We start from the raw sequence: 23,285 nt of genomic DNA, 5'->3' as shown, positions 1-23,285 counted from the left end.
ACAGAAGTTAGTCAGAGATAATTATGGGATATGTATAGATCTCACGTCCTCTTGCTTCTCAGATTCCAAGAGCTGGACTTGAGTACAGAAGCCTTTTTCTACTTTGAATCTGTGAAGGAACAAGAGTGGTCCATGGCTGTGGAAAGGGGTTTGCATTCCAAAGCCAAGTACAAGAAAGTAAGCCACATTTAATTATTTTTTTTAGTATATGACTGAATAGAACTCCCTAGAACTTATTCTGTTGTCTATAACTTGTTCCAAAAGAACAGTTTAGTTGAATTTTTTCCCATTTGTAATACTGGAATAGGGCAGACTAATCCTTTTTATACCTGTTTCCTAGAGAAAAAAAAATTCCCTGAGCTTTCTGGTCCTATATTTTCATTGCTCAGGTAGCTTTTAGGAGAAAAAAATAATTTTGTTCTCATAACAATAATTAACTCAAAATGATTACATTTAAGGTAACTGATTTGTGCAATAAGAGTTTAAGATTGAAATTGTTCACTGACACGGTCAGAACTAGATGCTTTACAGAAAAGCAGTTTGAAGCATGTAGGTGCATATGGTATGCTTTGGAATCAAAGCAAGAATAGAAGTGTTGTGGAATTTAAATGAGTTCTAAACTTGGTTGTAAGTCAGGAGTAGTGTTGACTTTAACAAGTTGGGCCAATTTATTGGTCTTTAGAAGGCACGAGGTAGAGGCTACCAGAGAGTTATTTTAATTGCAAGGCTACCGCACTAAAACCTTTAAAACGAGTCGTCTGCTTAAGTAATTTTCGTCTATATTTTCTAACAGTTAATGTAGGTTATAAAGCTCCTGATGATGTTATTTCTCTCATATAAGTCCCTGGCTAATACATATTTCAGACCTATTTCTACTAGCTCTAGTTCACAGACTTAAAATAATCAAAATAAAAAGGATTGTTGTTTTATAAAGGTAAATTTCTTAGGAAGTTGGAAATCAAAAACGAGGAGGAACAAAAGGAACAAGCTTGGATAGAGGTTTTCTCTATATTATTTGAATGCTCCGTACTCCCAATAGGCTAGAAAGTGATTTAAAAAATGGATCTAGAGCTGAGTGTACTCATTGTCCCCAAAGACGTTTAACTCTTACTGGTCAGAGCCAGATTAGAGCTTCCCTAGAGAAATTTTGTTTTCTCTTTATGGGATCCACTGGGAAATTAGATGATTTAGATTCAGATTTGGGCATCGTTATGTCTTCTTGGTGGAATATTAGTTGTGGGAAATCAGATATGTAGTATCTAAAAAGAGTGGTATTGACATGAACCTTTTCTAATTGCCTGGAACTCATAGGTTCAATTAGTTCGTCTTGTTGGGATGATGCTCCTGATATTTGCCAGAAAGGATCATTGGCGATATATCCGTGATGTTGCTACAGAAACAGTTGGAACTGGAATCATGGGGAAAATGGTGAGTACCTTTGGAAATGAGCTTGATTATTATTTATGTCCGTGTGAAATTTAATTGTCATTTGTGTCATTGTACTAACTGTGAATACTTTTGCCAACAGGGAAACAAGGGTGGGGTAGCTGTGAGATTTGTATTTCACAACACTACCTTTTGCATTGTCAACTCCCACTTGGCTGCCCATGTGGAGGACTTTGAGAGAAGGAATCAAGATTATAAGGACATCTGTGCACGAATGAGTTTTGTGGTCCCAAATCAGGCCCTCCCGCAGCTGAACATCATGAAACATGAGTGAGTGGTTAAGTTTCCTTTAACTTTGAATAATAGAGCTGAGAAGAGATTGAACGTAGTGAGAAACTATAGAACTGTGAAGTGTGGAGGATTACCATTTAGGGATTGGGGTCTCAAAGAAGAGAGGATTTTTGAGGAATACCAGATTCACTGAGGCAGAGAAATTAAATTTGCTATCAGAGAAAAGGTTAGTTCTGTTAGAGGGTACTAAGGTAATGCAGGAGGGGTCTATCAATTGGTGTCAATTTTTACTGTTTTTAATTGCAAAATAGAAATGTGCATTGTAAACATAATAAAAGATAAAAGTAAAAATCCCTCATTTCTTATCCTCTACTTTCCCTAGCCAGTCCCTCTGTCCAAAGGAAACCACTGTTAAAAGCCTGGTACCCTGTTTCTCTGAAAATAAGACCTAGCTAGACAATCAGCTCTAATGTGTCTTTTGGAGCAAAAATTAGTATAAGACCCACTCTTAATTTACTATAATTATATTTTACTATAAGACTGGGTCTTATATTATAAAATATAATATAATACCAGGTATAATGTAATACCAGGTATGACATAATATAATACAATACAATACAAGACCAGGTCTTATATAAGACCGGGTCTTATATTAATTTTTGCTCCCAAAGACACATTAGAGCTGATTGTCCGGCTAGGTCTTATTTTCAGGGAAACACGGTATGTATCCTTCTAGGTCTATGCAGTCTGTGGGGACAGAGTCCCAGAGAACAGTTTCTAGGCTCTTGGCCTCACGTGGAAAGGTGTTGGCTCGGTTATTAGATGGCCATCAGCTGTAATTAGATGGCCATCTGCTGTGGCTGGCTGGGTGGCCATCAGCTGTTACCAGTTAGCCATTAGCCACTAATATAACTGCCGTGGCTACGCTAGGGTGTAGATTGGTTGGCAGGGAAGTGCACAGTGGATTGCGGCTAGCAAGTGCTGTTAGCAAGTGGATTGCGGATTGTGTTGATCCTACTTCCTGTGTCTCGCCCAGCCGCCAGCGAGACTGGTGTGCAGGAAGACCCCTTATTGGGGTACTGGTGGATGTTTGCTTTTGTGTCTCGACCGGCCGCCATCGAGAATATAGTTGTATGAACTCCCCTATCTATGGCTCTGTTGTTGTTCCTTTTTGGCCTCACCATATCCTGTGTTCTTGTGCAGGGAGCGGGAGCTGAGACCCTGCATTACACAGTCCAATATGACAGCCAGTAGCCATGGCTGGCTAAGGATATTAGAAAGCAGCTAGTCCTGATTGAGATGTGCTGTAAGCAAAAATACAGGGGATTTCAGAGAAGAAAAATATGTAAAATATCTACATTTTTAAATATTGACTTGGATATATTGAGTTAAATAAAATTTATTGTTAAAGTTATTTCACTTATTTCTCTTACCTTTTAAATGCAATTACTAGAAAATTTAAAATTACATTCATGATGTGCATTGTATTTCTTTTGAATAATGCTGTTCTAGACTTTTCTCTATGCACCTACAAACACACACATACTTTTTATAGAGGACTATATTATATTTGTTGTGGATCATTTTCAAGCCAGTATATATAGAGCTAGGTTATTCTTTTTAATAGCTGTCATTAACAATAGGTGTGGCAAAGATTTAAAGACCCCAGTGGATCAATAGTAAAACATGAGAGAAAGGTTATTAAAGAATGGGACTTAATTAAGGATAGAAGCAGAAATCAGTTGAGGAATGGCTTGGATGGTAGAAAATGATTACTTGTAAACAAATTAATACTAGTAATTGAAATTCTGAGAGGGTGACGTGGTTTGGAATAAGTGGTTTGAGATGGGAATTGTAGGAAAACAAGATAATTTAGGGTATTAGAATCAGTAGAGAGTAGGGTAATGGAGGAAAGAGTAGGGAAGAGTAGTGATATTGGCCTGTTTCTATATTGTCTCGACAATTAGGATCATATGGGATTCTTTTTCACAGTGGTAAAGTCAAAGCCTTGACATTAATGGTCATAAAGTTGCCCTGAAATTCCATAAATTTATTTCCCCAGGATTCCAGAAATTCCATGTTGCACTTTAGATTGGCAGAGACTCATTCAGAACTTCAGATAGCTCACAGGAGAATCCATTTTGCTGTGGTAATTTCAGGGCCTTACCTGTGAGGTTTTCAGCACAGCTAGGAGCCTATTACTGTGAATGTGGGCCCAAGGATCCCATCACGAACCTGGACCCCATAGTATGCCAGTCTCCTGCGTGCCTGGGATTTGGAGTGTGGATCTGGGGCAGCAGTAGAAAGATTGGCTGAGTGGAGAGCCCTGGACCCATGTTTGCTAGTGAGCCCTGCCTGGGAGAGCTGTCATTCAGACCACACAGACCTTAGCAGAGAGCCTGCAGAGCGTCAGGGCTCAGAGATTCAGAAAACGTTTAGATTCTCTTCCCTTCCTTAGAGACCTGGCAAGCAGCCAGGCAAAATTTTGAAGCTAGTCCAGCAAATGAACTACATGCTTCTTTCTCGCAGGCAGTTAACTCCTTGGCTTCTGAATCCCACGCATATACTGTATTTCCCTATCTGTTCATGTATGGAGAGCCTATCCTCCTGTCTATTTTGTAATACCTAGTCCCTCTCAGGTGTTGATACATAGTACTTGCCCCGAAAAGATAGTTACAGCTCCAACTCCTTGTCAAGTAGTGATAAATGAGTCCTTATCAATAATCAACCCATTTTTCTTCTCTCCATTCTTCTCTGATTGATTTTTATGCTAATTATTGCTACTTCTGTTCATGTATTTCTTGATCCTCAGTGTTGTCATCTGGTTGGGAGATTTGAACTATAGACTTTGCATGCCTGATGCCAATGAAGTGAAGAGTCTTATTAGCAAGAATGACCTTCAGAGACTCTTGAAATTTGACCAGGTAAATTTTCATTTTATAGGTACTTCCCTAGATAGCAGATAAAATTGTTAGGTTTATGAGTTAGACGTGGGAGGTGTGTCTTACTCCAGGAATAGATGGAAAGGTCTCATTATCTTGGGAAACAGTGTGAGTGATGCAGTGAATACACACAGGTTTGTAGTGCTTTTATTAAGCGCTTAGATGGCAGGAGGGGAGGTAGCGTTAGTGATAAAAAGTACATATAAGGTTTATTCACTAAATTTTTATCAAGAAGAGATTTGTGTCAATGAGTTGGAGCATGGGTAGGATGAATTGGAGAATGCTTCCTGGAGGAAGTGGGCCTTCAGCTATGTTGATGAGATTTGGCAGATGGAATAGGGAAAGCTGCTCTGATTGACTTGGCAGGCTCAGCAACAGCTTGGAGGTAAGAGAGGGAGGCCCTGTGAGGCGATTGGGAAGCACAGAAGAGAAGTTTGCCTGGTACAAATAGCACAGACTGTCGTCTTATAGGAACTGATTGAGAAGTTGAGGTTAGCTGGGTTATAGTTAAAAACTGTGGGGGAAAGCATTTATTTGGTAACATATAAAACTTAATATTCAGGCACCTAGTTTTCTGTTAATTTCCCTCGGAACCTAGCACATGATTTGAATTTTTATTTCAGCTTATGAATACTGGCTGCTAAAAGTGAATTTTTTTCGAGGGAAGAAAGTGTTTCAACTTGATTTGAATATCTTTAAATCTTTATGTGAGAATTTTGACCTTACATAGTCAAAATTCAGGAGTTTTGCAGTAGAATGATTTTTGTAGTGAACCTTTCTTGGCCATGTCTTTCTTCACATTGAGGTTGGCTGGCTAATTGCTTTGTATGATTTCCTCTATCTCACCTCCATAGGGTGTCCAGTTGGAGTAAACTCTGAGTATTACGTAATTCTGGTAAAATATTTGAGGATAACTTTCAAAACAGTCTATAACTGTTCACTGAATTTGGCTTCTGGAATTATCCACTCAATATTTGTGTGCTTTTTTTAAAATTAAAATTGTGCTAGATGGTTCTTGTCCAACTTCAGGGAACTTATGATTATTCAGATTTCATTTTTCCATTTTTACCAGGCCACTATTAGCAACAAAAAATTACTGATATGCTCATAATGAGCATTCTATCTGTTGGTGAGTTTACGTGTTACTGGAATGGCAAGATTTATTTTGTAAGGTACAGAAATTTTATGTACTCTTGACAGTTGCAAAGGCTGTGGAACTAGATACTTAGAAATGGCTGATCAACCTGATTGTCACTAATATTCAGTTCGTATTACCCTACTTATATGATGCTTCTTTCCATTTCTAGCTAAATATTCAGCGCACACAGAAAAAAGCTTTTGCTGACTTCACTGAAGGGGAAATCAAGTTTATCCCCACTTATAAGTATGACTCTAAAACTGACCGATGGGATTCCAGGTAAAGTAACAAGAACCTCCTCGTAGAATATGTTAAGGCCTGATCTTATTTCTGTCCCTCCATACTGGTGAAGGGCTAGGAATTTTTTAGGTCTTTCCAGAAGCAGATATAAAAAATCTGATGTCTCAGTGCTATTACAGAAGAGTTTTTAATTCATGTGTATTCAAAAGTGAGCATATCTTTAAAAAGTGTAACTTCTGTGTCAGGGCTGTGGAAGTTTATGTGCTGCCTGTAGTGCCTTATTTCTGTCACCTCAGCAGACTTGCTTAGATTTTGACATACCTGATCTTGCCCCTATTTCCTTACCATTGCCCTGTTCTGTTTTTTCCAAACTGTTTCTTAACTGTTTAACTCAAGACACCATTAGATGAAAACAAAGAGACATGAATGGTTCTTCCAGCACAGTGGTTCTCAATACTGAGTACACATTAGGAACTCTTGGGGAACTTGAAAAAATAACGATGTCTGGGCCCAACCTCTCCAACTGCCAGTGAAAGCTGAGACCCAGTCTAGGAAGCCCCTTAATTTCCTAATTACTCCCAGTAAAGTGCCATTGTCAGTACTTCCTGGTAGGTATTTGTCTTCTACCTACTATCTATTTCTTTGTTTCCTGTGGTTTCCTAGCTGGCTGAGCCCAGCTTGAAAGAGAGAATCCCTGGGTATATTCAGCTTCTTTAGACTCACAGAGCACTAGGGTGGGGTGGGGAGGAGTCTGTGCTCCCCGGGAGCTGGTCAGCAAGTGAAAAGTGACACTGACAAAAGATCTGTGCACTGGTCTTGTTTCTTCCACTCACTTGACTTGAGAGTCAACTGAAGAGCTACTGATAAGAACTTATTTGTGGGGTGGCTGGGTTAGCTCAGTTGGTTAGAGCATGGTGCTCTTAACAACAGGGTTGCTGGTTCGATCCCCACATGGGCCACTGTGAGCTGTGCCCTCCATAACTAGACTGAAACAACTACTTGAGTTGGAGCCGATGGGTCCTAGAAAAACACACTTAAAAAAAAAAAAGAACTTATTTGTGTCGCCTTCTGAATCAGGTGTACAAGGTGTTACTTATTTTAATAGAAGGATGAATGGGCTTTTTCCCTACCTTTGGTATTCTATGTGCTGTTATGTGTTCAGAATTGCATGCTTAGATGTTAGTTCATTTCTACTAGGAGAAGCTAGACTTGTCCATAAAAGCTCAGGTTTAAAGGAAAAAAATTCTATTATTACTAATCTCCAGAGTTTAAGCCCAGTCTGGGAATACAGGATTGGATTTTTAGATTTTATTAGTTGTCTATCTTTTGTAAAGTATCGTTACGGTTCATAGAGCAAAGGAGGAGGACGTGTGCTGAATATAATCCTGACCTTCTGAGGATATTTTAAGAAGGTACTATTATACTTTCTCATGGGACAAGGTTGTTGAAGATGTAATCCTAATCTTAGGAGCACTGTTTATTCATTCATTAGGTAATTGTTCATTGAACACCTACTTTGCAACAGATACTGTGCTAGGGGCTGGGAATTCAGTGGCAAACAAGCAGACACTTCTTCACAGAGCTTATAATATAGTAGGGAAGATAATAGTTGGAGATTTTAAGGAAAGACAAGTGTATGTGACAAGAGGGCCTAACCTAGGTCTGAACCAGTGTGGTAGGTATTACACTCTTGTGTGGTATGTTCTTTTTATAATTCCTTTCTTTATTTGCAGTGGGAAATGTCGGGTTCCAGCCTGGTGTGACCGAATTCTTTGGAGAGGGACAAATGTTAATCAGCTTCATTACCGGAGTCACATGGAACTGAAAACCAGTGACCACAAGCCTGTTAGCGCCCTCTTCCATATTGGGGTAAACACTTGTTTGTTCCTTCACTTATTTGTGTATTAAGTATCTTTTCTTAGAACACTGTTTACACTCAGAACAGATCAGTAGTAGTTCAGTGATCCATAAATGTTTCTAAAACCAAACAATCATTTGCAGCATTGAGAAGTTAGTGCCCTAGACCCTTCGAAATGCTATTTCTATGGCTTTCAACGCTCCAGGCCTCTTAGTGACGGAGATGTTTCTCATGCTGCATAATGGCTGGAAAGTAGCTTTAGCCTCTGTCATGCGGGGACTCAGCTCCCGCTCCCCGCACCAGAACACAGGATATGGCGAGGCCAAAAAGGAACACCAACGGAGCCATAGATAGGGGATTCATACCACTATATTCTCGCTGGTGGCTGGGTTGGAGACATAGGAAACAGGAACCACATGATGCACAATCTGCCGTCTGCTTCTCTGCCAACCAACCAACCAACCAACCAACGTAGCCGCGGCAGTTATATCAGTGGCTAATGGCTAACCAGTAATAGCTGATGGCCAACTAGTCACAGCTGATGGCCATCTACTACCCAAGCCAGCACCTTTCCATATCTGGCCGAGAGCCTGGAAATTGCTCTCTGGGACTCTGTCCCCACAGCCTCATAAGTCCTTATATATAAAAAAGAGTGGCTAGGTTTTAAAGGATGAGTAGCTTTTCATCAGATAACTTGTAAGGAGCGGAAGCACCAGGAGAGAGATTCCAGGTGGAGAGGTGGGGACAGCAGGAGCAAAGGAATCCACTGGTCAATAATATTATAATAACTATGTATGATGTTAGATGGGTACTAGACTTCTCGGGGTCACCACCTTGTAAGCTATGTAAATGTCTAGTCACTGTGTTGTATACCTGAAACAAATATAGTATTGTATGTCAACTGTAATTGAAAAATGAAGTTCTAAAAAAATCTGAAAAAAAATACAGTCAAATTTGTATATACATTAAGCGTATTGTCAGCCCTATTTTAGTGAACCCTTCACATCCAGGAGCACAGGTTTAAAATTTTTCTTTAACACTGTTTCCTGGGCTGGATTAATGTCCAGTTATTTAGCTTTTTTTGTCTCTGTTGTGAGTAGAGTTTTTGTTGTCACATTGTATTTTCTAGCTGTCTGTTACTAGTTTGCAGGTTATATCTTGGGATCTTGTTGATTTAATTAATGACAGCTAGTACATTTAGATTATTTCTTATAGATTGTCTAGACTTGCGGTCATACATTCTGTCAGAATATGTATAGTGCAGTGCTTGATAGGATGGACTTTTTAACTAGACTGCTTAGATTTGCATCCCAGCTCAACCACTTTCTGTGGAACCATGGAAAATTTATGTGACATCTCTGTGCCTTGGTTTTCTCCTCTATAAAATGGGAATAAAATAGTATCTACTTATGAGGATTAATGAGTAAAGACATGCCAAAAGCATAGGAGGGTAGGTACTTTCTTCTGTATATGTCAATTTTGGGGGCTTCTGAGATAGGCTATCACCCACATGCCTTATCCTACTCCTGTCTTTTTTTTTTATCCTACTCCTGTCTTTTTTTCAAATATTTCATTTATTTTTTATTAGTTTCAGGAGTACAAAACAATGTAATAGTTAGACATTTATCATTTATATCCCTCACACAGTGATAACCCCTCTCCCCCCATCTACTACCCCTCTGACATTGCACACAGCCATTACATTTCCACTGTCTCTATTCCTAATGCTGTACTCCGCTTCTTGTAACTACACACACACACACACACACACACAAACATATATATATATATATATATATATAAATAAAATTATAGTTGACATTCATTATTGTTAAGCTGCAGCTTCAGGTGTACAGTGCAGTGATCAGGCATCTACACCATCCCTGAGGTGGTCTCCCTAATAAGACAAGTGTCCATCGGATACCTTACAAAATCTTTACAACATTATTGATTACATTCCCCAAATTGACTTTCTATCCTCATGGCAATCTTGTGGTTACCGATTGTGCTTTCTGATCCCCTCACCTTCCTACTCCTGTCTTAAAGGGGAATGACTTTGAGGCATTTATTTTATGTAAAACATTAGTTCTTGGTCTTAGAATAGAGTCTAAATTTTATTGAGGCAATCATGACTTTACTTTTGTCCATTTTTACATTTTAAAGTAATAATAATAATAATAGTAAGTGAAGTGTTCCTCAAATAGTAGCTAATATGTGCCAGGAACTCTATTAGGCAATTTACATACATCTCATTTACTCCTTCTAACAATGCTTTGAGTTACATATTTCTCATTTAACAGATGGCAAATGGAGAACCAATGCATTTAGATAACTTCTTTAAAGAGCATTTAGCTGCGATTCCTGAGATTGAAATCTTAGGTCTGTTTAACTCCCAACCCTGTAGATGCTCTTTCCACTAACTCTACAATGACTCTATAGCTCAAAAGAACTGAATAGATAAGCCCTCAGATATTACTTTTAGCCCCACCTAATTTCTAGTTTGTGCTTGTGGGCAGCCCTGTTTTCTTTTTTATTTATTTTTTATTTTTTAATTTATTAGGGTGACAATTGTTAGTGAAATTACATAGATTTCAGGTGTACAATTCTGTATTACATCATCTGTAAATCCCATTGTGTGTTCACCACCCAGAGTCAGTTCTCCTTCCATCACCATATATTTGATCCCCCTTTACCCTCATCTCCCACCCCCCACCCCCTTTACCCTCTGGTAACCACTAAACTATTGTCTGTGTCTATGAGTTTTTGTTTCTCATTTGTTTGTCTTGTTCTTTTGTTTTTGGTTTATATACCACGTATCAGTGAAATCATATGGTTCTCTGCTTTTTCTGTCTGACTTATTTCGCTTAGCATTATACTCTCAAGATCCATCCATGTTGTCACAAATGTTCCTATATCATCTTTTCTTATCGCCGAATAGTATTCCATTGTGTATATATACCACAACTTCTTTATCCATTCATCTATCGAAGGACATTTTGGTTGTTTCCATGTCTTGGCCACCGAAAACAAAGCTGCAGTGAACATTGGAGCACACGTGTCTCTATGTATAAATGTTTTCAGATTTTTTGGGTAGATACCCAAGAGAGGGATTGCTGGGTCATATGGTAATTCTACTCGTAATTTTTTGAGGAACCTCCACACTGCCTTCCATAACGGCTGCACCAGTCTGCATTCCCACCAACAGTGATGAGGGTTCCTATTTCTCCACAGCCTCTCCAACACTTGTTACTATTTGTCTTGTTGATGATAGCCATTCTGATTGGGGTGAGGTGATATCTCATTGTGGTTTTTATTTGTATTTCTGTGATAATTAGTGATGTTGAGCACTTTTTCATATGTCTATTTGCCATTTGTATGACCTCTTTGGAGAAATGTCTCTTCAGGTCCTCTGCCCATTTTTCAATGGGGCTGTTTGTTTTTTTGTTGTGGAGTTTCATGAGTTCCTTAATATATTTTGGATATTAGCCCCTTATCTGAGGCACTGTTTGCAAGAATCTTCTCCCATTCATTTGGTTGCCTCTTTATTTTGTCGATGGTTTCTTTTGCTGTGCAGAAGTTTTTAAGTTTCATATAGTCCCATTCGTTCATTTTAGCTTTTACTTCCATTGCCTTTGGAGTCAAATTCATAAAATGCTCTTTGAACCCAAGGTCCATGAGTTTAGTACCTATGTTTTCTTCTATGCAGTTTATTGTATCAGGTCTTACGCTTAAGTCTTTGATCCATTTTGAATTAATTTTGGTACATGGTGACAGATAGCAGTCGTTTCGTTCTTTTGCACGTGGCTTTCCAATTCTGCCAGCACCATTTATTGAAGAGGCTGTCTTTCCTCCATTGTATGTTTTTAGCTTCTTTGTCAAAAATTATCTGTCCATATTTATGGGGGTTTATTTCTGGGTTCTCAGTTCTATTCCATTGGTCTATGTGTCTGTTTTTCTGCCAATACCATGCTGTTTTGATTATTGTAGCCCTGTAGTACAAGCTAAAGTCAGGGAGTGTGATACCTCCAGTATTGTTATTTTTTCTTAAGATTGCTTTGGCTATTTGGGGTCTTTTGTGTTTCCAAACAAATCTGATGACTTTTTGTTCTATTTCTTTAAAAAATGTCATTGGGATTTAATGGGGATTGCATTAAATCTGTATATTGCTTTGGGTAATATGGCCATTTTAACTATGTTGATTCTTCCAATCCACGAGCACGGAATGCCTTTCCATTTCTTTGTGTGTTCTTCAGTTTCTTTCAAAACTGTCTTATAGTTTTCAGCATATAGTTCCTTCACATCCTTGGTTAAGTTTATTCCTAGGTATTTTATTCTTTTTGCTGCAATTGCAAAAGGAATTGTTCTTTGTATTTCTTTTTCTGAGATTTCGTTGTTAGTATATAGGAATGCAATGGACTTTTGTACGTTGATTTTGTAGCCAGCAACTTTACTGTATTCATTGATTGTTTTTAATAGCTTTTTGGTGGAGTCTTTAGGGTTTTCTATATATAGCATCATGTCATCTGCAAAGAGTGACAATTTAACTTCTTCATTCCCCATTTGGACGCCTTTTATTTCTTTCTCTTGCCTGATTGCTCTGGAAAGGACTTCCAACACTATGTTGAAAAGCAGAGGTGATAGGGGACAGCCTTGTCGTGTTCCTGAATGTAGAGCAAAGGGCTTCAGGTTTTCACCATTAGTAATGAGATTAGCTGAGCGCTTGTCATATATGGCCTTTATCATGTTAAGGTATTTTCCTATTTTATTAAGTGTTTTAATCATAAATGGATGTTGTATCTTGTCAAATGCTTTTTCTGCATCAATTGATATAATCATATGATTTTTGTCCTTTATTTTGTTTATGTGATGTATCATATTGATGGATTTGCGGATGTTGAACCATCCTTGTGCCCCGGGGATGAACCCCACTTGGTCGTGATGAATAATCTTTTTAATGCATTGTTGTATTCGATTTGCTAGAATTTTGTTTAGGATTTTTGCATCTGTATTCATCAGAGATATTGGTCTGTAGTTTTCTTTTTTTTGTGTTGTCCTTACCAGGTTTTGGTATCAGGGTAATGTTGGCCTCATAAAATGAATTAGGGAGTACTATCTCTTCTTCAATTTTTTGGAAGAGTTTGAGCAGGATTGGCATTAGATCCTCTTTGAAGGTTTGGTAGAATTCACTAGAGAAGCCATCTGGTCCCGGACTTTTGCTTTTGGGAAGTTTTTGGATGACTGATTCAGTTTCGTTACTGGTGATCGGTCTGTTTAGATTTTCCAGTTCTTCTTGGTTCAGCCTAGGAAGGCTATATGTTTCTAAGAACTTATTATTTTCTTCTAGGTTATTGAATTTGGTGGCATATAGTCCTTCATAGTATTCTTGGATGATCCTTTGTATTTCTGTGGTGTCCGTGATAACTTCCCCTTTTTCATTTCTGATTTTGTTAGTGTCTTCTCTCTTTTTATCTTAGTGCGTCTAGCCAACTAATTTTTGTTTTTTGTCAATTTTATTAATTTTTGTCAATTTTATTAATCTTTTCAAAGAACCAGCTCTTTCTCACATTAATTTTTTCTATTGTCTTTTTGTTCTCTGTTTCATTCAGTTCTGCTCTGATTTTTGTCATTTCCTTTCTTCTGCTGACCTTGGGTTTCACTTGTTCTTCTTTTTCTAGTTCTTTATGGTGTAACATGAGGTTATTTATTTGGGATTTTTCTTGTTTCTTGAGATAGGCCTGTAATGATATAAATTTCCCTCTTAAAACTGCTTTCTCTGCATCCCAAAAATTTTGGTAGGATGTATTTTCATTGTCATTTGTTTCTATGTATCTTTTGATCTCTCCTCTGATTGCTTCTTTGACCCAGTCGTTCTTTAAAAGTATGTTGTTTAATCTCCATATGTTTGTGTTTTTTTCTGCTTTCTTTTTGCAGTTGATATCCAATTTCAAAGCCTTGTGATCAGAGAATATGCTTGGTATGCTTTCAGTCTTCTTAAATTTGCTGAGGCTGATTTTATGTCCCAATATATGGTCTATCCTTGAGAATATTCCATGTACACTAGAAAAGAATGTATAGTCTGTTGTTTTAGGATGAAGTGCTCTCTATATGTCAGTTATGTCCATTTCATCTAATGTGTCATTTAGGGCTGCTGTTTTGTTATTTATTTTTCTGTTTGGATGATCTATCCATAGCTGCCAATGATGTATTTAAGTCCCCTAGTATAACTGTGTTTTGATCAATTTCTCCCTTTAGTTCTGTTAGTAGTTGCTTGGTATGTTTCGGTGCTCCCTGATTGAGGTCATAAATATTGATGACTGTTATGTCTTCTTGTTGTATAGTCCCCTTTACCATTATGAAATGTCCATCTTTGTCTCTTGTTATCTTTTTCACCCTGAAGTCTGTTTCATCTGATGTCATTATGGCACACCTGATTTTCTCTGGGTGCCATTTGCTTGGAGTGTCAATTTCCACCCTTTCACTTTCAGTCTATGCATGTCCTTGTAGCTGATATGTGTCTCTTGGAGACAGCATATGGTTGTGTTTAGTTTTTTGATCCAGTGTGCTTCTGTGCCTTTTTATTGGTGATTTCAGTGCATTTACATTTAAGGTGATTATTGATATGTGAGGATTTCCTGTCATTCTATCGTTAGTTTTCTGGTAAGGCTGTGTCTCCATTGTTTCTTTGCCTTTTTGTTGTTGTCTATTATTTCTGTGTGGTGGTATTCTATGATGTTTCCCTCTGTTTTTTCTTTTATTACAGTACATATTTCAGTTCTGAATTTTTTTTGAGTGGTTACCCTTAAGTTTATGTAAAAGAAAGTTTGATATTTAGAGTGTTCCATTTTCTTCAGCACTCTTACTTTCTCCATTCCCATATTCCGGTTCAGGCCTTTACTCTCCCCCTTTTTATGTTTTGGTTGCCACAGATTGTCCCTGTTGGTGGTGGTCGAATAGCCTCCTTTAGTATTTCTTGTAGTTTGGGTCGTGTATTAGAAAATTCCCTCAGCTTCTGTATGTCTGGCAAGGTCTTTATTCTTCCTTCATATCTAAAGGATGTCTTTGCTGGATATATTATTCTTGGCTCATAATTTCTCTCTTTCAATAGTTCGAATATTTGGTCCACTCCCTCCTGGCTTGTAGAGTTTCTGCTGAAAAATCTGATGATAATCTAATGGGCTTTCCTTTGTAGGTTACCGTCTTCTTTTCCCTGGCTGCCTTGAGGGATTTTAGATTTGATTTTAGACAGCTTCAATACAATGTTCCTTGGAGAAGGCCTGTTGGGATTGAGGTAATTAGGTGTTCTGTTTCCTTCTTGGATTGGAGGATCCAGTTCTGTCCACAAGTTTGGGAAGGTCTCATCAACAATTTGTTTGAATATATTCTCTGTTCCCTTCTCTCTTTCTTCTCCTTCTGGTATGCGCATTATTCTTATATTGCTCTTTCTGATGGAGTCAGAAAGTTCTTGTAGAGTTCTTTCATTTCTTTTAAGTCTCAAGGCTCTTTCTTCTTCCATCTGTGTAATTTCCAGGTTTCTATCTTCGATTTCACTGATTCTTTCCTCCATCTGGTCAACTCTACTACCTAAGCTGGTTATTTCTTTCTTGATTTCTTCTATTGAGTTCTTAATCTCCAGAAATTCTTTTTGGTTCTTTTTCAAAATTTCAATCTCTTTTGTAAAATGCTCATGTTGTTCTTTGATTGTGTTTCTGAGTTCATTAAACTGCCTTCCTTTGTTTTCTTGCATCTCACTGGGTTTTTTCAGAAATCTTGAATTCTCTGTCATTTAAGTCACATATTTCCATGTCTTTAAGTTCCTTTTCTGGAGACTTTTCACTTTTTCTGAGCTTTCTTGTTGCCGTGGTTATTCATGGCAATTACTGACTTGTTATTTCTCTTCCTAGACATCTACAGGAGTGGCTTCTGCAACAGGTTGATAGGAAGAGGTCTTTCTTTTGTTTGCCAGTACCTGTTGGTAGAATGTTTTATTTTCTCTCCGACTGTAGCCCTTTTTTTTCTCTCACACACGGTAGTGCTATGTTTTCTCTGCACTATTCCAGCTTCTCACACAATGGGGGGATTCCTTGGGAGATGGGCTTCTCCTCTGTTAATAGTTCGCCTGGGTCACAGGGTCCAGTGTCCGTGTGGGTATGCGGAGCACTTTTTAAGTTCCAAAGCTCTTCTTGCACCAGATTCAGAGCCCGTGTGTTTCAGCAGTTCTGTTTATTGCTGCAGGGATCCGCCCAGATAGGTGGGGCTAGGGGCGGGGTGAGTTGTGAGAGGTGGCCCAAAGCAATGGCGTGAACCACCACCACAGCTGGTCCCACCTCCACAGCTCCCTCCCCTTTGCCAGGAACCAGTTCGGCCGGGAATCTGTCTGTGGTCCACAGTCCTCAGAACAGCAAACATTCCGTTCTTTTGATCTGACAGTGCCACTCTTCCGCATCCAGCACCGTGCACGTGGGGGTGGGGCAAGCTCTGGGAGGGTAGGGAGGGGGTGGCTAGTCTCAGTGCCTAAGCATTCTGTTCTCTGCTGGGCAGTGAGGGCTTAAACCACCGTTTTCAGCCCTCCTCCCTCTGACCTCTCTCCGAGGTGTCAGCCGTGAGCGTTGGGCTCAGCTGTGCCATATGCGGCCCCCTCAGCCCTGTGGGTCACAAGCGGAGCCCTAGCAGTCCAAGTTCTTCCCTCTCCCGCAGCTGCGGTAGCTCCAGGACACAGCGAGCTCAGAGCACTGAGCCAGGTCTGCGTCCCACGCCTGTGCAGCTCCGTCTCAGCACCTCTGCCCTCCCACCTCCCCCCCCTTCTGCTCACGCAACTCGTCCACCCTTAGGTGAATTCAGTAGTGGGCGTCCTCCTCTTGCTGGTCTGCTGTGCAGGGAGTGCCCTGTGGAGCTATTGTTGTTCGATTAGTTGTAAATTCCAGGGAGCTTTACAGAGGCTCACCTCACGCCAGCATTTTGATGACGTCACCTTTTTCTTTTTTAAATTAAAGTACATAGGTGTCAGGTGTACAGTGCTGCAATACATCAACTGTATATCACATTGTGTCCTGTTTTCTTAATTTGCGTTCTCTTAATCCATTTTTAAAAGGATGTCTTTCCCCAAACACTAACATTTTGGTTTCATCATCTGTGCTTGGCTTTTTTGTTTGTATTTCTTTTCAGAACTTTGAAATTTTTGTAATACTCCATCATACGCATTAATCCAGAGCTCCCAACAGGATATTTAAAATTTTTCCACACTTTCTATGTATTTTTGTGTATCTTTAGTAAAGGTCTACCATTCTAGTTTTCAATAGTCTTTAAGTTACACAGGAATTCAAAAGGGCTTTTTCTTTAAAATTGAAAAAACAAAGCGCAAAATTTACAGATAAGGCTGAGGTTCTTTAATTCCTGTTCTATCCCCCATTCCCACCTTTGCCCAAAATCTCACTCCCCAGCCAGGCCAACTAGCCTAATGGATTTTTATTTTTATAGGCCACCACTGTCTATTAGGTCTTTCTGTGATGACAGATCTATCTTGTTGAGTAAATTAATTACTAGCTTCAGGAGGCCATTTATCACTTGAAGTGTGGCTAGTGTGACTTTGAGAACTGAATTTTCAGTTTGCTTTACTTTGAAGTAATTTAAAGGACTACTTGCTATTATATTGGACATTACAGTACTAGACCTTTGCATTGCTTTTCTGTTTACTCACTGACAGTATAGTATTGTTTTGTTTGTTGATGTGTATAGATCATAAATGGTCTCATACTATATGTGTTGGTCTGCAGCTTGCTTTTTTTTTAATTCAGTGGTGTGTCTTGGAGAGCTGTGCGTGTTATTACATAAAGATCCAGTTGATTGTACTTTTTTCTTGTTTTAATGTTTTTATTAAAATACAGCTAACATACAATATTATATCAGTTTCAGGTGTACACCATAGTTATTCAACACTTATGTACCTAAAGAAGTGATGACCATGATAAGTCCAGCAACCATCTGATACCATACAACACTATTACAAGATGATTGACTACATTCCCTATGCTGTACATTACATCCGGTGTACAGTATAGTGGTTAGACATTTATATAATTTGAGAAGTGATCCCCCTGACTACTCTAGTACCCACTTGGCACTATACATTGTCATTACAATATTATTGATTATATTCCCTATGCTTTACTTTACATCCCCATGACTGTTTTGTAACTCTCAATTTGTATTTCTTAATCCCTTCACCTTTTCACCCTGCCCCAAACCCCTTCCCGTCTATCACCCCAATAGATCTAGTATTCATCTGACTACATACAGTTATTACACTATTATTGACTATATTCCTTATGCTATACCCTACATCCCCATGACTACTGTGTAACAACCAATTTGCACTTCTTAATCCCTTCCCCTTTTCTCACCCACCCCCAGTCCTCCTGCCTTCTGACAACCATCAAAAAGTTCTCTGTATGTATGAATTTGTTTCTGTTTTGTTTATTTTGTTCCTTAGATTCCACCTATAAGTGAAATCATAAGACATTTGTCTTTCACTGTCTGACTTAACTAAATACCGTGTTTCCCCAAAAATAAGACCTAGCTGGACCATCAGCTCTAATGCGTCTTTTGGAGCAAAATTAATATAAGACCTGGTATTATATTATACCCAATATTATATTATACCCGGTCTTATATAAGATCCGGTCTTATATTATATTAAAATAAGACCAGGTCTTATATTAATTTTTGCTCCAAAAGACGCATTAGAGCTGATGGTCCGGCTAGGTCTTATTTTTGGGGAAACACAGTAGCACAATACCCTCTACGTCCATCCATGTTCTCACAGATGGCAAGATTTCATTCTTTTTGATGGCTGAGTATTATTCCACTGTATATATACACCACCTCTTCTTTATCCATTCATCCATTCAGGGAAACCCAGGTGGCCTTCATATCTTTGCTATTGTAAATTATGCTGCAATGAAAATATGGGTAAATACATCCCCTCAAAGTAGAATTTGGGGTTTCTTCAGATAAATACCCAAAAGTGGGATTACTAGGCCCTTCTTTGTCTCGTGTTACAGCCTTTGTTTTAAAGTCATTGTTTGGTATAATTATTGTTAACCCAGCTTTTTTCTTTTCCTTTCCATTTTCATGAAATAACTTTTTCCATCCCTTTACTTTCAGTCTGTGTGTGTGTCTTGATCTGAAGTGAGTCTCTTGTAGGCAGCATATGTATGGGTCTTGTTTTCTTATCCATTCAGCCACCCTATATCTTTTGATTGGAACATTTAATCTACTTACATTTAAAGTAATTGTTCAGAGATATGAAGTTATTGCCATTTTATTATTCTTTTTTTTTTTTCATCTTAAATAAGGCCCTCTAAGATTCCTTGTAATACTGGTTTGGTGGTAATGAACTCCTTTAGCTTTTTCTTGTCTGGGAAGCTCTTTATCTGTCCTTCGATTCTAAATGATAGCTTTGCTGGATAGAGTAATCTTGGCTGTAGATCATGGCTTTTCATCACTTTGAATATTTCCTGCTAATCCCTTTTGGTCTGCAAAGTTTCTGTTGAGAAAAAAGCTGACAGTCTTATGGGGGTTCCCTTGTAGGTAACTACCTGCTTTTCTCTTGCTACTTTCAAGGTTGTCTCTTTGTCTTTAACCTTTGGCATTTTAATTATGTTTCTTGGTGCGGGCCTCTTTGGGTTCATCTTGTTTAAGACTCTGCACTTCCTGGGCTTGTGTATCCATTTTCTTCTCCAGGTTAGGGATTTTTCCATCATTATTTCTTCAAATAGGTTCTTGATCCCTTACTCCCTCTCTTCTCCTTCTGTTACCTCTATGATGCGAATGTTGGTATGCATAATGTTGTCCCAGAAGCCCCTTAAATTGTCCTCATTTTTTTGGATTCTTTTTTCTTGTTGCTGTTCTGATTGTGTGTTTTCTGCTACCTTCTAAATGGCTGATTTGGTCTTCTGCATCATCTAACCTACTGTTGATTCCCTGTAATGTATTCTTCATTTCAGTTATTGTATTCTTTATTTCTGACTGGTTCTTTTTTATGTTTCCTATCTCTTTGTTGAAGTTCTCCCTGAGATCATTGAACATCCTTATAACCAGTGTTTGGAACTCTGCATCTGGTAGATTACTTGTCTCCATTTTGTTCAGTTCTGTTTCTGGAGCTTTGTTCTGTTCTTTTATTTGGGACATGTTTCTTTGTCTCCCCATTTTGGAGACATTGTCTCCCTATGTTTGTTTCTATATATTAGGTAGGGCTGCTATGTCTCCCGGTCTTAATAGAGTGGCCTTATGTACTAGGTGTCCTCTGGGGCCTAGTGGTGCAGTCTGCCTGATTACCAGAATCAGGTGCTCCAGGTGTGTTCTTTGTGTGCGTTGTGTGTGTCCCCTGTTATAACTGAGCCTTTGTTGGTGTTTGGAAGGGAATGACCCTTGGGTGCTTTGGTTCTGAGGACTGGCCGTTACTACAGTGAAGGAGCTATTGTGGAGGGGCAGACAATATGGAATAGGATTTGCTTTAGTAGGGCTCTGGTGTCTGTCCAGTCTGCCCTTTGGGTCTATTGTCTTTGGAGGTGTCATGTGGTACTCCAGCTGGGTCCGAAGCTGGCCAGCCCCAGGGCCAATTGGGAGGGATCTGCTGCAGGCCAGGATCAGCCACAGCCTGTGCCCTGCCCAGGGTCACGTGGCATGAGCCACAAAGCAATCCGCAGATGGCTGCCACCTGTGCTGTGCTTGGAGGTGCCTTGAGAGGCCAAGTCATGAACCAAGGCTGGTTGCCACTAGTGCCGAGCTTAGGACTGCTCAGCCACAGGTATGGGACACACTAAAGCCAGATACAGCTTGTTTGGGTATTGTGAACTTTTGAGACTTTAGTAGGATAGTCTGCAACATGAGCCATGGCAGGCAGTTTGTACAAAAAAGCCACTTGAAGCTGCTTGGGTGTGTCCAAAAATTGGGTGGGATGGGGTCTCAAAATCACCAGGGGGAGGTAAGTGAAGGGCATTAGCCAGGTTGATGGAGACTCAGATATGGCAGCTGCCTGTGTCTGCACGCCAGGAAGGGGGAGAGCTCACAGAGAACCAGTGGCTTCCGCCAGCTCCTCCGTCTTGTGAGAAGGCTGCCCCTCTCTAGCCCTCATTCTGTGGCTAGACAACTCATTTCCTTCCCATGCTTCTTTCGGTTTTGGAGCTGCTGCCTCAGCACTGGCGCTCAGAGCATGTGAATCCATCAGCGAGTAAATCTGTGCATGTGCCCTCCAAGAGGAGCTCCTGGGAGTGCAGCCACCCTCCATTTCACTCAGCCACAATATCTGCTGTTTTTCACAACCAGAAGTTATGGGGACTTCTGTACTGGCACTGGAACCCTGGGCTGGGGAGCCTGGTGTGGCACTGGGGCCCTCACTCCTCTAGGGGGGACCTCTGCATCTGAGATATCCCTCCCGATTTTTAATGGTCACACAAAGGTGTGGGACCGGCCTGTTCCGTGTCTCTGCCCCTCCTACCGGTCTCGAGGTGGCTTCTTCTGTATATCCTTAGTTGTAGGGCTTTGATTCAGCAAGAGTGCAGGCAATTCTCAATGATGGTGGTTTTGTAATTTAGTTGTAATTTTGATGGGGTTGTAAGAGAAGGTAAGCACAGCATTTAATTACTCCACCATCTTGACTGAAAAATCTGTACTTTTTTCTTAATTCCTAATTTTGTCAGTTTCCTTTTCTAAGATGGATGTATCAGGTGATGACATTCTATGGTGTTTTACCCCTTTATTATTCTTAATGTGCCATTACGGTCTATTATCATGATAACCTGCTGAGAAAAGCTTTGGTTTTATTGAGTAACCACCCCAAATTTTGGACTGTTGAACATGCTATGATTAGAGGCTTTAAAAACCACATTACATTTTTGCCACCATTAGCATCAATGACTGCTAACAGAGGGACCAAATACTGAGTGGCAAATTAACTTCAGAAGACTTGTTGTGAGCTGACTGAGTTTAAGCCGAGATAGGGTTCCCACCCTTGCACTAGGTAATGAGATCTGTTGCATTGGTTCTCAGACTTTGGTGGACATAAGATTGCCTGGAGAGCTTTAAAATAGTGTAGATGCATGGACCTCAGCCCTGGAGATTGTGATTAGTAGGCTGAGGCATCTGCATTTTTAAGACCTATACAAGTTGGTCCTTTTGCCTACCTGGTGTTTTCGAAAGGGTCCTACACTAGAGGTCTAGGTATCACCTCTAGTACTAACCATGGCAGTGAGCTGCTTCGTTGATCTTTTTGTATCTCGATGTTCTCAACTGTCAGAAGAAGAATCCTTGCTTTGGTAGCCTCCCAGATTGTTGTGAAAATAAGATGACACATGTAAAATACTTTTTGAAATAAAAAGTTGCAAAGTTTTATAAAAGTATTTAAAAAGTATAAATTTCCTCTTAACCTGACATTATAGTATGGACCCTGGTAACACTTAAAGTGATTGCTTACTCCTCAGTTCTGAAGCGTTATGGTTCAGATATGTAAAAACCTGTCTTTAAGAGATTTGGCTCAGCTTTAATGTTTTTATTTTCCATATTTTCTTTACAACCTCTATTACCTGCATCAGTCTTTCTGTGACATTGGATTTGTGAAGTTTTCTATTCTAAAAAAAACTTGGGATCTTGATAAGTTGAAATGCTGTGCTAATTATGTTCATTTTTGCCAATGATTTGTATGAAGTTTCAATAGTGAAAAGAACACAGCTAAATCATGAAGCTGAAAGTGCTGTGTCATATGGGAGATTTTTGATCTGTCAAGATAACTTGTTTGTCTGTTGTCATGCTTTTACTCTAATCTAGGACAAGTTGGGTCAGCTGTTTTCTAAAATGGTCATAGGTTCCATTTACTAACATACCTTTATCATTGTGTATAATCTGAGCATTGATACTACGTATGATTCTTGGCATTGTGCATAACAGCTAATAGAGTTCAATGCTTTAATCATTTTTTTCTGCTGTTTCAACACTTTATGATCATTGTTACAAACAGTATGAGGTATGTTTTGACACTGTAAATTTGTACAATGCAGGAAATCGTTTTACAAAATCATCACATCTTCTCCACCACCAAATAACCATTGAGCAAGAAAATATTCTTATATATTTATTATTATTGCCAAGCACAGAGGTTTAATTTTTCCAGGAAGGTAACCAATTAACCTTACCTTTACTTTAAAGTGTGTGATTCTGTAATGCTTAGTTTAATTTATGTTTGCTTTAGTGACATTTAAAAAAATTTTAGACTCTTAGAGATATTTAAGTTTGAGAGTCCATAAGACTAAAATAAGGGTCTGTTTTCTTTCAAGTGAAAGTTGTGGATGGAGTGAAATACCAGAAAGTGTTTGAGGATGTTGTTTGCACCACAGTTTATTTTCAATGATTGGTGTAATGGCTGGTTTTAAATTGT

General features: G+C 39.1%; 1 protein-coding gene across 5 annotated transcripts in view; it reads left to right on the top strand.

Annotated features, from left to right (window-relative positions):
* The window catches only part of OCRL (OCRL inositol polyphosphate-5-phosphatase), a 72,344-nt gene that overhangs the window by 29,015 nt on the left and 20,044 nt on the right, over positions 1-23,285 (top strand). For all 5 annotated transcript variants that reach the window (XM_033110990.1, XM_033111007.1, XM_033111002.1 and 2 more), the window contains 6 exons: positions 63-177; positions 1,312-1,428; positions 1,529-1,716; positions 4,493-4,604; positions 5,930-6,039; positions 7,734-7,869. In XM_033110990.1, the coding sequence (XP_032966881.1) occupies positions 63-177; positions 1,312-1,428; positions 1,529-1,716; positions 4,493-4,604; positions 5,930-6,039; positions 7,734-7,869 (778 nt within the window). The remainder of the gene's footprint in view (positions 1-62; positions 178-1,311; positions 1,429-1,528; positions 1,717-4,492; positions 4,605-5,929; positions 6,040-7,733; positions 7,870-23,285) is intronic.

This window comes from Rhinolophus ferrumequinum, chromosome X (genome assembly GCF_004115265.2).
Source record: "Rhinolophus ferrumequinum isolate MPI-CBG mRhiFer1 chromosome X, mRhiFer1_v1.p, whole genome shotgun sequence".
In the NCBI taxonomy this organism is placed as follows: Eukaryota; Metazoa; Chordata; class Mammalia; order Chiroptera; family Rhinolophidae; genus Rhinolophus; species Rhinolophus ferrumequinum.
The sequence above is the reverse complement of the archived record's forward strand: the minus strand, read 5'-3'. Positions and strand labels throughout refer to the sequence as shown.